The sequence below is a fragment of the Medicago truncatula genome, chromosome 6 (assembly GCF_003473485.1).
Source record: "Medicago truncatula cultivar Jemalong A17 chromosome 6, MtrunA17r5.0-ANR, whole genome shotgun sequence".
NCBI lineage: Eukaryota > Viridiplantae > Streptophyta > Magnoliopsida > Fabales > Fabaceae > Medicago > Medicago truncatula.
Window position 1 is genome coordinate 37,543,226 of NC_053047.1, and position 15,456 is coordinate 37,558,681.

Sequence of the window (15,456 nt, forward strand, 5' to 3'; positions counted from 1 at the left end):
AAGATTAAAATGGTTGATGAAGCCATGAATCTCTTTGAAGAAATGCATTTCAAACAAATATATCCTGATATGGTAATTTACAATTCCCTTATTGATGGTTTGTGCAAATCGGGAAGAACCCCATATGCTTTGAAATTTATCGGTGAGATGCATTATAGAGGTCAACCACCTGATATATTTACTTACAATTCTTTACTGGATGCTTTATGCAAAAACTATCATGTTGACAAGGCAATTGAATTGTTAACAAAACTTAAAGACCAAGGTATTCAACCAAGTGTGTGCACATACAATATTCTTATCAATGGGTTATGCAAAAGTGGAAGACTAAAGGATGCAGAAAAAGTTTTTGAAGATCTTTTGGTCAAAGGCTACAATACTGATGTCTATACATATAATGCTATGATCAAGGGATTTTGTAAGAAGGGGTTGTTTGACGAGACATTAGCCATGGTATCAAAAATGAAAGACAGTGGCTGCAGTCCAGATGCTAAAAATTGTGAAATAATTATCCGTTCTTTGTTTGATAAAGGTGAAAATGATAAGGCAGGGAAATTTCGTGAAATGATTGTGAGAGGTCTGCTATAACAGTGTCCATATCTAGGTAAGATGGTTCTCTTGTTACAAATTGTTATTTGGAATTTATATTTCAACTTTATGTTATTGATTTGTTTTTGTTTTGTCTCGCCTAATGAGAAACAAACTTTTGAGGTTTGCTATTGTTGTTTTTGTTAAGTGTGTTTATATTTCAAAAACTGAGAGATTGGTGAGTTTCAACTCTGAGGGGAAGTGTTAGAATATAATTGTTATTGTTGTCTTGGAATTTTACAAATTGTACTACACTTTCTCTAGCCAATACCTTATTCTCAGTAGTTATTGTTTTCTTGGAATATCATTTGAAAATACCATTCTCTAATTTGTCTTTCTGAGGTCTTCGCTCTTTCTGAGTTTATTTCAAGAAGTAATAAGGTTCTAATACATTATAAAAATCAATATGTAATTGTAACTAGGTGATGAGAGATTGAATAGCAAGTGAAGTGAATCAAAATTATTGCTTTATTCACACTACAAGCTAATATGCTTGTAGTTTTGAGTACATTTTAATATGCTATTATATCTCATTGCCATAGGTTAGAAACTACAAGATATAAATGAATTCAATTGAGATAAATTTTTTGAAAAGAAGAGCCATATATAAAATTGGACTATGGTGTGTGAATGGTTGAGCTTTGAAATTAATGTTAAATATTATTATTGGATAGATGTGGTGTAAAATCTTAGACTTAGAGTTGCATATGATGCGTTCACTGTGCTTAAAATTGGATAGGTTAAGGCTTGCTGTGCATAGAATATATTGGCAACAGAGTGTATAGGGAAGTGCCATCGTGAAGCGCCAGCGTCCACCATCCGGAAGCGGCACCCACTGGTCACTGTCATTGCGAACAGAAGTACTGTCGTGGATAGGAGCTTCAATGGAATAGATCTCTGGCAGAAGTTCAGTTCACGCCACACCTGTCTCAGCATTCTCCCAATGCCTTGATTCCCGTCTCAGCTCACACATGCAAATCATTATAAAAAATTGATGCATACATCTGTTTTTTATATGATTTAATATAAAAAAAATTGTAATGTCAGTCGTGCAATTAACTTTATGTTACTGCCGAAAAGTCTAAGGTTGAATGCCTGTTAGAAGAATTTGATATACTGCTTTGTTGCTTGCTGTTTTTCTGTTCGTGTTTTTCAGTACGCCCTTTAAGTTTCCCACTCAGAAACACTTTAGATACTGCTGTGAGCATGTGGGAAAATTTGAATTCCATATCAATATTGTACTGATTTCTGGCTTATATGAATTTGTGGGAAGTTGGAAGAGTGATTGATTTTATTTAGACGTTTAAGTCATGTTTGTGAATCCATATGTTTACCAGGCTCCGCTGCATCAAGTAAGTAATAGCTCGTGTGTTTACCAGGCTTCAAAGGAAAATTGCAAGGTATGTTGGAGCTTCTGAAATCTTCTCTTTGAAAGTCGAAATGCGGGAAAAGATTATCTACCATTTGAAAGTTCAAGACCTCATTGTGAAGTTTTGAATGAGTTTGTGCAGCATCCTCATTGCCAGTACCAAATAATCAACACGGATTTGGAATCTTCAACTTATGAGTTGTATTGATTTGAATTATCACCAGTAAAAGACACAAATGTTGTACTTAGACACAAATGCTTGTTAACTAATAACGTGGGAAGTGGCTGTACTAGAATTTATCACGAGGGGAGCACTTGTTCTGTCTTTCTGCTAAAATTAAAACTTGTAAGATTTGTTATCGATCACCACTTTTGAAGCATTCTTTTCTTTTACAAACATATTATTTGAGATGAGCAACATCGCCGAGACTAAGAGCAAGACCAATTATGACCCGGTTTACGAGCATGACCAAGAAGAAAGTGTACCCTCTTGGGGGCCCTAACATTCTCGCTAGGTATCATGATTTATTTCGTTATGTGAGTGAGGAATATTTGGGCCTGCTTTCAATCTTTAGTGATCGACCCTGATTATGATGTTCAATGTGTACCTGATTTTTTTGCGGACTCTCTGGCGGACTGGATTGTCGAGCTTCCTGCAAATATCGATTGCATCTGCAGTCGATACGAATATTCTTTCTTGATGTATGACCACATGCGTAGGTCCATTCAGGTTGGTCTCCCATTCACGGGGATGAAGATCACCTCCGGATCCGCTCAGAGGAAACTAGTTCTTGGGAAGTTTCCCATAAGTTCGCGTGATATCCTGAGAAAGACGGTCCTCAAATCACCAGACACTTATAATCGAAACACAAAGTTCATAAATTTACTTGAACAAAAGAAATAGGCCAGAGCCATGGTTTTAAACATTTCAAACATAAATTTTTAAAGGGAAATGTTAACGAGTGCCCCCGGAACACTCTTTAAGAATTTAAAAATTTCACCATGGCCTCAGAAAGTACAATTGCTTATTTCATAGTCTATGCAAGAAAATAATAACATCTTCCTCATGAAGTTCATTACTGCTCTCTCTCCGCAGTTTTCTGCGAAAAATATGACAACCAACATCTCCTATTCATAGATCCGCGCCTGCCTTTATACAGTTAGATACAAAATTATCCATTTTTGAAACAGGAATTAAAGTAGTAGATCTTTTAGCTCCTTATCGCTGTGGCGGAAAAATAGGACTTTTCGGTAGAGCTGGGTAGGTAAAACAGTACTGATTATGGAATTGATCAATAACATTGCCAAAGCTCATGGAGGTGTATCCGTATTTGGCGTAGTAGGTGAACTGCTGTTCAATATTTTCTAGGCATTAAGTTTATTCCGACACTTGAAGGTGTTCTTTTATCTCAACACAAACATATTCTAGTGAATTGCAGGCAGTAGTTTATTCTTCTTAATTTTAGTTAATTCATTTGTATATATTATTATCTTGTACTTGTACCATCAAAATCAACACAAAACTGCGAAGTTCCGATACTTCAAAAACGGTGAATCGTATTCGATGCATATCCAACACCGATACATCTTGATATGTGTATCAAAGAAGTATCAGGCAATTAATATTTATTTGTTTTGAAAAAAAAAATTATAGATGCATGTCGGATACGGCTAACTTATACTCCAACACCGATACTTCTGTCTTACATATTTACTTTTAAAAAAGAGAATAATAAAAGAATAAGAAATAAAAATACATAAAGACCAGCAACGCTATAAAAAACAGTACCGTCTCTTCTAACCCTAAAAAGTAGGGACTCGAAGGAAGAACCTTGAATTCCTTAGTAGTTAGGTTCCAAAATACAACTTTTGGAATTTTATATCCTTGGTATAAACAAAGAGTGTCGTTTGCGGCAGTATAACCCAACAATCTAATACCTTGGTCATCCTCGTGAAACGGAGGTGGCCAATCTAATTTGACTTTATTCTCAAACCTCTCACCAGAATGCGAAAACAAGGCATCATGGAGTCCGTAGGTTGGCTCCTCAAAGTCTAATGTGAGACATGATTGATCGACATAAGAAAAATTATTATTGGATATGAAATTGTTGCGGTACATGTTCATGAAATAAAGGTTTTTGAATAAAAGAGACCATAATTTGCGTACGCATCTAAATTGAACCAAAGATTTAAGAGGAAGTTTTAATTGTTGGAGGATCCGTCATCTTCTCAAACGCAACGACTGAGCGATTCAAGAAAATTATTTCAACATATAAGAGTGGGGAAAATTGCACACTTGACACAATCTAAGAGATTTTTAATGTTGTTGCATGCCCAAATGATGTTTCACACACTTAATGGGTGAGGATAGCCGATCCATTATTAACCCATAAATTTTCACAATATTTTCTTTTCTCACCCTCTGCATATTTTGTACGCCCTCTAAATTTACATGTTTACTCTGTTTGGATTTTATAACCCAGAGTGTATTTGACGTTTTTGGATATAATATTCGAAGATATTGGTACAACACACAATGACTAGAATAATCTTGCGAGCTTTGGAAGGATAGAAACAGTGTAGTGTTTACTAGGAAGTCTTCGATAAGTACTCAATTCAGCAATTGTTTCGTTTCATATAATAATGTGGACGCTTAGTCTAACTATAAAATTATTGTGAATGGGTGTCATAAAAAGTCATAAGGGGTTTCAACTTGTGGATGAGTGATTAGATATCCTCATGGTAGTTTTATTTATGGCATTTGCAATAGAGTCCGCGGCACGTGCAGACAACACTTGTGTGACACATTGTGGTACCAATATCATGTGATATTGGCCCAACTACAATGTGATAAGTGGTTTTTTTCTCTCTTTCATAATGATTTTTTTGCTTTTTGTTATTTTTTTTTAAGTAAAGAATAACATGTGACATACTGTGGTTGACCAATGTCACATGACATTGGCACTGGCACCACATTTTCACCCAAGTGTTGTTTGGCACGTGCTCTGCTATTGGGCGGAGCGGAACTCTAAGATTTAGTAGTTGTTAGTATGGTTATATTGGGTTCATCTTCAAATGCTTTCCCCCAACCTCTTCTTCAAGAGGTACATTACCGTAAAGTTACGAATTATTTTACAAAATTTATAAGAACACCACATAATAATTAACTTGTAATTTAAGAAATACAATTCATCTCCATTTTATATGACTGGCCTGTATAATTTTAGTTAATAATCTAAGTGACAAAAAATGAAAAATAAATCTTTGATTGAATTCAACTTGAATTTAGGATCAATGGGGCGTAAAGGAAGTCTAGAAGATTCAGACTTATCAAAGACTTCCTTTGTTGATGGAAGTGCAAGTGCTAAATACATAGGTATAGTATACAACAAGATATATACTCAGAACTCTAGATATACATTAATACAAATTGTGTCCGACATTGTTGTCAAATAGCGGTTATTGTAGCACTATAGCGTAGCGGTATTTTAACAAACCACTATTGTTCTCCGATACACAATTTAGTACAGCTATATGAGTGCTATAGTCCTGTATCATATCAGAATTTGAATAGATTGCTATCTTCTACGATCCGCAATTGACAACACTGAATGCAACTAATGTAGTACATTCAAGCACCCTGAAAGAGAACAAGAGCATATTTGAAGGATTTGGTGTAACTCTCGGCTTTTTCAAACTTAAGAACATACAAGATCTGTAAAAAAGGATACTTTGGTCAGAATGACTGAGGCAACAACTTTACTTGTATCAGTAAATGAAGATCATGTAGTGTGTGCGCGCGTTATAAAAAGTTCTACATTGGTATATCAAGCTAGTATTTCTTGGAGTTTGGAGAGAAGTTATATAATTTTAGAAGCAGTGAATCTTATATTCTAATTGAATTCACTTAGAAAAGTAATCGACGAGAATGGTCATTAACAGCTAAAAATATACTTACACAAACCATATTTGAGTGTTTCGAAACAAGGGCATAAGCTCAAGCAACACCAACACCAGAAACAGATGGAAGCAAAATCACATCCAGCTAAAACACATCAAGCCTGGAAGAAGGAAAAATTGCTTTTCCAACCATCTATTGCAAACAAGTTTTGTGTTAAAGTAGTAAACCTGGATGCACAAAATCGTAGTTTTGGAGGAGATCTTACAGCTGGACAGCCATATAATATCATATCACTATCTTCTGTGATCACTACTGCAACACTGCCCTTTTTGGTTTCGAGCATCTGCACCACAATTTCATGAAGGAATTACTCTAAAGTGTACATTAAGATTATTGTTCAAGAGTAGCATTAGTATTTCTTTTTTTTTTTTTTTTTTTAAGGAAGTAGCATTAGTATTTCTCAAAATTTTACTTTTATAGTATACTTGAATTAGTATGGAAAATGCTTCAGTTTTACTTTTAAGATAGTTTGACAGATCTTATGAGATATCCATAAGCTCTCCTGAATAGCTTATAAAAATAGCTTCTTGCTTATATGAAAAATGAAAATAATTTGACTTGTTTTTATCTTTTGTCATAGAAATCGATTATATTTAAGCCATTACATGATAAGCGATTAAGCTATAAGCCTTATTCATTTCTTTCTTTTAACAAGTCATAACTATTCTAGTAAAGCCTAAGATTCATCTAATTTTGATGACATGCAACAACATCTCAAAATCCTTGGAGTAATCAGCATAAGCAATAACCTGGAAGAGCTCTGAAGCAGCAATGACATTCCCTTCTTTGAGCTTATTCACCGCCAACCATTGATGCATAGCCATGTAATATCACAAATTTTAAAAAATGAAGATACATGTACGTTGATATAAAACATTAGCAAAAATATTTTCCGAGTGTATTATTACCATTGTTGTTGAAAAAACATGCTTTGAAAAAGATCAATTATAATAGAAAATAATATATCACAGATGTCGAAAATTAACGATTTTATTTTTATTGAATTTGATAGGACTAAAATCATACCTCAACACCCATGTAACCATTTACGCGCGATTGAGTTATATAAACAAATAATTTGCTTTGAGTGCAAGCAATGTGGGACTAAACTTTGTTTCGGTTGTGATGACATAATCACTTTATGTATAAAAATGCTTCTCGTCTCTTGATGCTATTCTTGTTATCTAACACCTTTGGTTTCACTTAATTCAAAATCCTTTGATGTTATTCAATAGGTTTATATTGATTTCCTGGTTCCGAAACAAGAGGGACTGGATAAACACTTCGAAAAAACCTCATATTATGCTTTAGTTCATCAACCCTCATATACGCGTATCCGACCTTTCATAAAAGTCCTCTATCTTCTAAACATAAATACTGCTTACCAATCTAAGCTTATAAAGCCTATTATTAACTAACTAGCTAGAGATAAAGTCTAGATAAAGCTTATAAAGGCTAAACAATCCTCACTTTCTAAGCTTGATTTGTGTCTTGAATTAGTCATTATACCTAAGATGATATCAAAGTATATTCTATACAAGATGCAAGACATCTTGATCGACAGCAACAAATTTTGGCTCCAGTTGGTAGGAGAGTGTTGTGTGCCTGATAGAATATTTGCATTACTTTGTAAAATCTGAAACATGCACATACCTAGTTTTAACTTGTAAGCACAAAAGTGAACAACAAAGCCCGGTCTTGCCAGCGGCAATTTAATATGAATATCTTTATTGAAGTTAAATGAAGGGACAGTATAAGTCTTGAGATCCATTGGACCGTATGGCTAGGTGGTTTCTGTTATTCTCTGTGATATCATTGTCTGGCCTTTGCTGCCGTTTGCGTCTGGTTTGCCTGTTTCAGGTCCGTTTTGAGAATGGTTTCTTCTCGTTTGGCGCTTCTGTGCTGGTATCCAAATATCTTACTATTGGTTTTAGCTGGTTTTAGTTTCTGTCAATGTTTACTAATATGAAGGTGGTGGTATTTCTCTTTTATAAGGTAACAATAGAATAAGATTAAGCATGACTGAAACATAGAATGCAAGACTGTGTTTCAAAAACAATGACAGCAGGAAAAAACTAATTAAAATACTTACATTCCTATAGCATATATATTTAACAGAACAGATAATATTGTTCAATTTATTAAAAAATGACCGCAAAGTAAAGCCATGATGTGTACATTAGCTTGTCAAGTTCAAGATCCCAAATATACCTTATTTTTTACATAAAATTGGAGGTCATTGAGTAAAGGAAATATCATTCTTACAAATAAGTAAAAAAAGTGCATATAGGAAAGAACCCTAATAATCAATCAATTATTTGTCCAATAGGAAGAGAGCTTTCCATGTAATTGACAATCTGACAACAACTAAATTCCCCTTTAAGACCAAGCTCATCAATCACTTGGGTGCTTAAATTATACCTGACTAGTTCGCCATCTTTTCTACTGAAGAATAAATCACCATTCTTTCCCTCTCCAATAGGATGCTCAATGCAAGGTAAAGGCCCAATAATGAAGAGTTTAGTCCAAGACTCCTTCACACCGAGTTCACCCAAAATAGATATGTGAAAAGTAGTCATTTCTACATAGTTTGAGATCAAAGCAATGTGGTCATTTAATACCATCAAGTATCTCAACAAAAATACAGAATCAAAACCATCATTCATATACAAGGGCAGGGGTGTTGTACAATACACCTCATTGCTTAAGTCAAATGACACCAAATATCCCTTATGCTCAAATTCATCTTGATACCAATGACATACTCCATTCATGTACACGTAGACACCTACCCAACCGCGATGAGCACGAGGCAGATCCAGATCAAGTTTTCTCCAAGAGTTGCTTCTTAGGTTATATATCTCCCACATGTCGTCACGTAACAGGCTAATTGGCTCACCTTCCATATCATCTTCAAAATCATCACGTACATCTAGATATTCTACGTATCGAATGACTTTGTAGTCATCTCTAACATGGTCATAACCAAATCCATGAACATAATAATAGACTTCCTCATAAATTACAGGTGATTCGGTAGGGCTGGGAGGAAGGACCTTGTATTCCTCGGTACCTGGGTTCCATAATATAACAACAGGTTCTCGTCCTTGATAGAGACAAAAATTGTCGTTAATAACCGGACCTAGAATATGAATACCTATATTATCCTCTTGAAATGGAGGTGGCCAATCTAATTTGACCTTATTCTCAAACCTCTCACCAAAAAGCAAATATAACACATGATGAACCATCCTCCTCATAAGTACGGGATATGAACCATCCTCCTCATAAGTACTAGATATGAAATAATTACGGTACATGTTCATGAAATTAGGATTTTCAAATAAGCGAGACCATGATTTACGTACGCAACTAAACCGTTTCAAAGATTTAAGAGGCAATTTGGACAGAATGGAAAATGCAAGATCATCATGAATATAATTGCTAACCTTTTCAGCTGTAACAGAATTCGTTGATCTCATCATCTTCTCAAAAGATGGTTTACTCGTGAGCAATTGCTGTGAAATTGAAGTGTTTGTTGATTTCTTGTTTCTGTTTTACTCTAATTATATAGAAAAACTTCCTTCAGAAAAATAGCTATATATTTTCTTTTTAATCATAGAAAGAAAGATATATTTTGTTGGTAAAACGAAAAGAGAAAAAAGTATATAGAAAAATTAATTTCATTATTAACTTTTTGAGGCAATCAGTAATTAAAGTTTTCTTTTGACTTCTTATCAAAAAATTAAATTCTTTTGACTTTTTTTTTAAGAGAAATTAAATTCTTTTGACTGATTATTACTTTTTTTTAATACTAACTTTTGACAGGTTGTTACTCTGATCATTATTATAAGCAAAAAATTAATATTTTTAGATTCATTCAATGTATGTGGTATAAAATAAAGAAAATACAAATTATTAATTGAATGAATATAAAATGGAAAGTTTTGCTTATAATAGTGACCGGAGTTTTATAATTATAATTGATGATGGATGTGGTTTATAATAAAGACAATATACATGATTATATTAACTACTATCTATAATGTGGTATTTTTTATTGCTAAGCAGGGAGTAAGCACAGACATCAGGAGCAAACATCGATATGCCAAGGAAAACCCTTTAAGAAAAAAAAAACAGAAAAATGTGAGAGCAAACAACAACACACTAAGGAAAACTGCAATTAGGCAAACAAATAAAAGATTTCAACGCAATTCTTGTATCCTAATTGCCAATACCTCTGACATTCCAACATAATAAATACATTGGGCAGATGGAGGAGGATCACCCCTTGCACGGGTTTTATAATGTGACTTTCCCAAGACTTGTTTTTCATCGTTTGCTTCTGTTTTCTAGTTAAGACTAGTGTAAATCCCTCGTCCGCAGTCCTTTGATCATATTCTCGAATTCTTGCCCATAATTCCAAATCATGTTGGACGTTCTTATTACTTTGAACCTCTTGATGCTGAAGAAGTGTTAAACTAATATGAACTGGCTGAATATGTTGGTCCGTCGCAATCTGCACCTCCGAATCATCATGGACAGATGTTGTGGCACCGTCTAGTAATAAATCTTTCGTCGAATCCATTTCCTTTTGTAAAACCGGATCCCACCGGAGCATCCGAATCAACAATACTATTTTGAACATTTGGAAAATCAGAGACCATAGTGTGAGAAGGGGCTGAACCTCATTAACAATAACATGTGGTTGAACTACTTCATCAATCACGTTTTGTAACGACATACTATAAGTGGCGCTAGACATGACAAGGGCGTCACACCTGACTGCCTATCTAAATGTTCCTCAACATTATCAATTGGAACAACAATTTCTTGTGCTACCGAATGCTTAATTGATAGCGGCCTATTTGACTGTGCCTCGACATTATCAAACGGAACAATAAGTTCTAGTGCTGCTGTATGCATAACCGGCGTGGAAATGTCATCCACATTCTACTGCTGTAGTGTTTCTGCACATGCAACTGTTTGTGGAATGAGTGCCGGAATTTTGAATGCCTTGGAGGAGCCAATACCCAGATTGTCCTTTGGTTTCCACCCTTTCTTAGGCCTCTGTGAGTTAACCGGTTTTTTCCCTTTGTCAGTCTGATGCTCATTATTCTCAGCTCTCCTCGGATGAAGCCAACGGCAAGATGTGATATTGTGTCCAATGCTCTTACAATGTGTACAAAATTCTGGTAGCCCCTCATATTCTAATGCAACTGGGAATGCAGAGCCCTCCCGTTCAACAAGCACTTCATAAAAAATATCCTTGGACAAATCCAAATCCACCAAAACTCGTGCATAATGACCAAAAAATCTGTTCGTCGTCACATTGTCGATCAATAATGGAGACCGCCTTTCTTCAAAAAAAATTAATGGAGACCGCCCCGACAATCTCATATAAAGTCCTTTCCATCCAATACTCTTGCGGTAATTCCCACAGACGAAACCAAACTTGCATATGTGTTTGCCTTTGCGTGTGAATATTAAAGTCCCTTGTCCATTCAAACAATCGAAGTACACCCAACTTCAAATTTACGGCACCTGCTGCCCAAACTGTAGGCATGTCAGCATGTGAAGCAAAGAAAAATTCATAAAAGCCCCGGCTAAGTGAGAGCATATGCCACTGCCCACTAACTTTCCATACGTTATGTAACTTCGCAAATATATCCTTTGATAAATAAGGTTTGTCCCCTTTGTTTAAAACTAGTCTACCACGAAGGTTGATTTTGCAAGCCTCTAAACCTCTAACATATACTCATTCTAATTTTATAGACAAAGTTTCCCCACGAACAGATGGAACAGGAGGAGGTTCGGAAATTTGTACCTGCGAACCCCTGAGGGCCTGAACAAATGAAGGTTTCTGAATGGAAGCTAGTGCAGGAGTTGGGACTGCAACAGTTGCACTCGACACCGGTGAAACAGCCGCAACAACAGAAGCAGACGTTGCTGTCGCGGTTGCTGAAGGAAGGACTGGTAATGCAAACTCTTCCTGCCAATCAAAGAGGCAAGCAAAGCTGCTTGGAAAAATCCTTGGTGACGACGATCAACAATTGTTGGAGAATTGAAGACCACCAGCTATGGAAGCAATCACATAAATCTTAAAGTTTGAAGTTGCACAAATTGCAAACAAGAAAAATCAAGCACGGAACCAAACTAGCCAATCAATTGTTTATTGTAGAGAACCAACCGAATTGCACTAAACGTTGATTCACAAATTGTTTCAGTGGAAGAAGTGAAATCAATGGCAACTAGCACACATGCTTTGCACTAAACGTTGATTCACAAATTGTTGATATGATATTATTTTTTTAGGCTTAATTTATATTTTGTTGCTTAAGTTAATTTTAGGTTTTCTTTTTTTTTTGGTCCCTTGAGTTATTTTTTTTCATTTTGATCCCATAAGTCATAAATATTCGATTTTGTCTCTTGAGGTGTTTACGCTTTATTTTGGTCCCTTAAGTTATGAACATTGTACGGTCTCTTTAAGTTACAAATATTAAGACATTTTGGTTCCTTTTACGAGGGATTAAATTGTCTTAAGTTTGTAACTTAAAAAATCAAATCTCTAATATTTGTAAGTTAAATGACCAACATGAAAAGAAAAGAAAAGAAAAATTAACGGACAAAATTGTCTAACATTTGTAAAAAAGGATCAAAATGAAACGAAAAAAACTTAAGTAATCAAATCGAAACTTAAAATTAACCTAAATAACCAAAATTAACTTAGCCTTACTTTATTTTGGTCTATGATTGATTATTATTTTTTTACAAAACCGAAATTGATACTCCATTTGTTTCACAATACTTGATGTTTTGAAGAATAATTTTGTTTCATTTTAATTGTCACTTTCGAGTTTCAATGCAACGTTAATTATTGTTTTATCAATATCACCCTTACCTATTTGTTGTAGAGAGAAAAATAATAAAATGAAATAATAAATGGTTAAGTGTATATAGAAAAAACATAAACAATTTCAACAAAAATAACAAAATATTTATTTGTTTTCTTGGTATGTGTAAATTCTTCAAAAATGACAAGTATTGTGAAATGGAGGAAGTAAGTGATGTAATATGGATTTTAACTTTGTATATGTAGTTGTTTGCATGGAAAATTTTCCTTTAAGCAAATGAACTCAAACGATCAACCTAAGATTCAAGTTAGATTCTCCATGGGTTCTTTAGTTGATAATTTATAGACAACAAATTCGAGTTTGAGATGCAAGAGATGTGTGATTAAAATAAAATGTAAATCTAAAAAGTGAAAAAAGTAGGAAATAAAGATAAAAAAAGATGATTTTTTTTTTTTTGATAAGGCAAGAACACAATAACATCAGAAAGAGTGGCTCCCAACTTAGTCGGTATCCTACTCAAATCTTTTGTCAAAATGCTCATAAATATTATTAAAAAAAGGAAAAAATACATAAAAGTTTGGGGGACATAAACTGTCACGACCCAAGCACAAAATCGTGACCGGCGCACAGACTTGTACATTTTAGTCCGGCAAGCCTAACGACCAAACTCGACAAATGACATAAATAATTTACAGATATCCATTTTTTTCATCAAAATAATATTTACAAAAATTTGGACAGAGTATCCCTTGTATTTTTAACGTTACCAAGATATGAATCCTGTCCATAAACCTGTCACATCATCCAGAAGCTCAAAAAGACAATTTTTACATAACTGTACAACTCAAAATGAGGCACTCTAACTCCATATAGCTGCAGATACATTGACTGAATATTTACATAAATAAAAAGCCATCCATCAAGGAGGCCTACCAAAAATAGAAATGATGGACTTCGGATCCACTTGCAGCTTCCTACTCAGCTGCTCGGGAATCTGAAAAAAAATAGAAAAGAAAGAGTAAGCCACAAGGACTTAGTGAGGAGACAACAACCACCACCGACTAGAAGGGAAACACACAAGAGCACGATTATTTATTTTTCTCAAATCTAATTTTTAACTTACAAAGCTAGTACCCGTATAAAAATATGATAAACTCACAATCGAGTGTGCCATGAAAATTCGGAAAACATCGTAACTTAATCAAACCAAATAAAAGTATATTAAAATTTCCAATGTCGTAAGCAAGTGAACCCAAACCCACAACTTAAAGAAAATATAGAATCGCGTATAATGAAAAAGGAATCGAAATAATCAATTCCAAATAGAATATAAAATCAAATTCCATTTAATTAAAAGTAAGTATAAAATCCAACTTTATTGAAAATAGTCAAATGGGTGAATCGAGAACTAGCTCCATCTCGTTGATAGCCCTCTCCTCCTAATGGTGGCCTTTCCATGGGGCGGCTCCATCTAACGGATAGCTCTTTTCTCTCGACTCAAAACAAAGTGTAAAACATTTTCAATTAGAGAGTTTACCACTCATTGATAGCCCTCTCCTCCTAATGGCGGCCTTTCCATAGGGGCGGCTCCATCTAATGGGGTAACTCTACCTAATTGAAAACACATACTAGGTGCACCTAGGTCGTCATAATGATAATCATTTTTCTCGAACACATAGGTTTAAAAACCATGATTTTGTAAAACATCAAACTTGTGTCAAACGTACACAATCAAATTCCAATTTGCAATCCTTTGCTTAGAAGTTACAGATAACATCCAAATAGAGACCACAATAATATCAATGACTTTTAAAAATGTGTCAAAAACGAGAAAAATATTCGAAGGGTGTGTTCCCCATTTTTGTAAATACTTTTAACATATAAAATCATAAAAATATCAATAATAACGATATTGAAAATAAGCGATAATGATCGTTATCTACTCACAGTTACGATGAATCAACTAAGAGTGCTCTCCAACCATCCCGGGAGAAGCATGTGAAGCATCCGGCATCGTATCTGAGCATTAATAATGTTTTCACATATATTAGAAACTCATTCCAGAACTTTAGTAGCACTAGATGACCATGAAATGCAAGTTGAATATGTATTATCGCATTATTGATAACATATAGGCTTCCAGAACTTATTAATTTATTCCCAACTTTTGTTTTAGACCGAATATGACACAAGTGCTTATTCTACAAGGAACGAATAGCAGAAACAATATGCCTACATTGCTTAAATTATATATATAACCATTCAAAGTAAATGAAAGTCCATGTCATATTTATATGTTGAAATCTTTTATACTTTACTCTCAAATTAATTTCTAACTCACTAATCATGTCTAAATATGCATTAATTGAAATATAAGTTGATAAATATACCTTAAAAAGTCTCAATGAGCAACCTTCACAAAATGGGTATTTTTCTTCTCAGAACCCTAACCCCAATCTCCAAAATCAAACCCAAATTAACTTGTAATATGAAATTGTTTTACTTTGGTGAATAATTTCTCTTATGGGTGTTTGATTAGTGTGTGGAATTGGTTGATTATGGAAAGGGAAGAAGCAAAATGGAAAGAAAAGTGAGAACAGAGAGAGCTACGGGAGGAAAAGAAAGAATGAGGGAAGTGTTATGCTTTTCTTTTTCTTTTTTTTTCCACGTGTGTCTAGTAACTT

At 34.4% G+C, this 15,456-nt stretch overlaps 2 protein-coding genes and 1 long non-coding RNA gene across 3 annotated transcripts; 1 reads left to right on the forward strand and 2 right to left on the reverse strand.

The window, feature by feature from the left end:
* The first annotated feature begins 9 nt into the window (after positions 1–9).
* Positions 10–588, forward strand: LOC25496722 (pentatricopeptide repeat-containing protein At1g09900). Its single transcript, XM_039827115.1, has one exon. It carries the CDS (start codon positions 10–12, stop codon positions 586–588), a length of 579 nt encoding a protein of 192 aa, XP_039683049.1.
* Positions 589–8,026: 7,438 nt separating this feature from the next.
* Positions 8,027–9,491, reverse strand: LOC120580868 (putative F-box protein At3g16210). Its single transcript, XM_039835065.1, has one exon. The coding sequence runs from the start codon at positions 9,401–9,403 to the stop codon at positions 8,225–8,227; it is 1,179 nt and encodes a 392-aa protein (XP_039690999.1). The 5' UTR covers positions 9,404–9,491; the 3' UTR covers positions 8,027–8,224.
* Positions 9,492–13,453: 3,962 nt separating this feature from the next.
* On the reverse strand, positions 13,454–15,430 carry LOC120575957 (uncharacterized). The gene is made up of 3 exons (XR_005642213.1): positions 15,163–15,430; positions 14,720–14,791; positions 13,454–13,766 (listed from the first exon to the last, which is right to left on the reverse strand). It is a non-coding gene; the product is annotated as an uncharacterized lncRNA (long non-coding RNA).
* Between the last annotated feature and the right edge of the window lie 26 nt (positions 15,431–15,456).

Bases quoted from the DNA above. Each gene is read 5' to 3' on its own strand.
- LOC120580868 (XM_039835065.1), bottom strand. From the start codon at position 9,403: ATGATGAGATCAACGAATTCTGTTACAGCTGAAAAGGTTAGCAATTAT.
- LOC25496722 (XM_039827115.1), top strand. From the start codon at position 10: ATGGTTGATGAAGCCATGAATCTCTTTGAAGAAATGCATTTCAAACAA.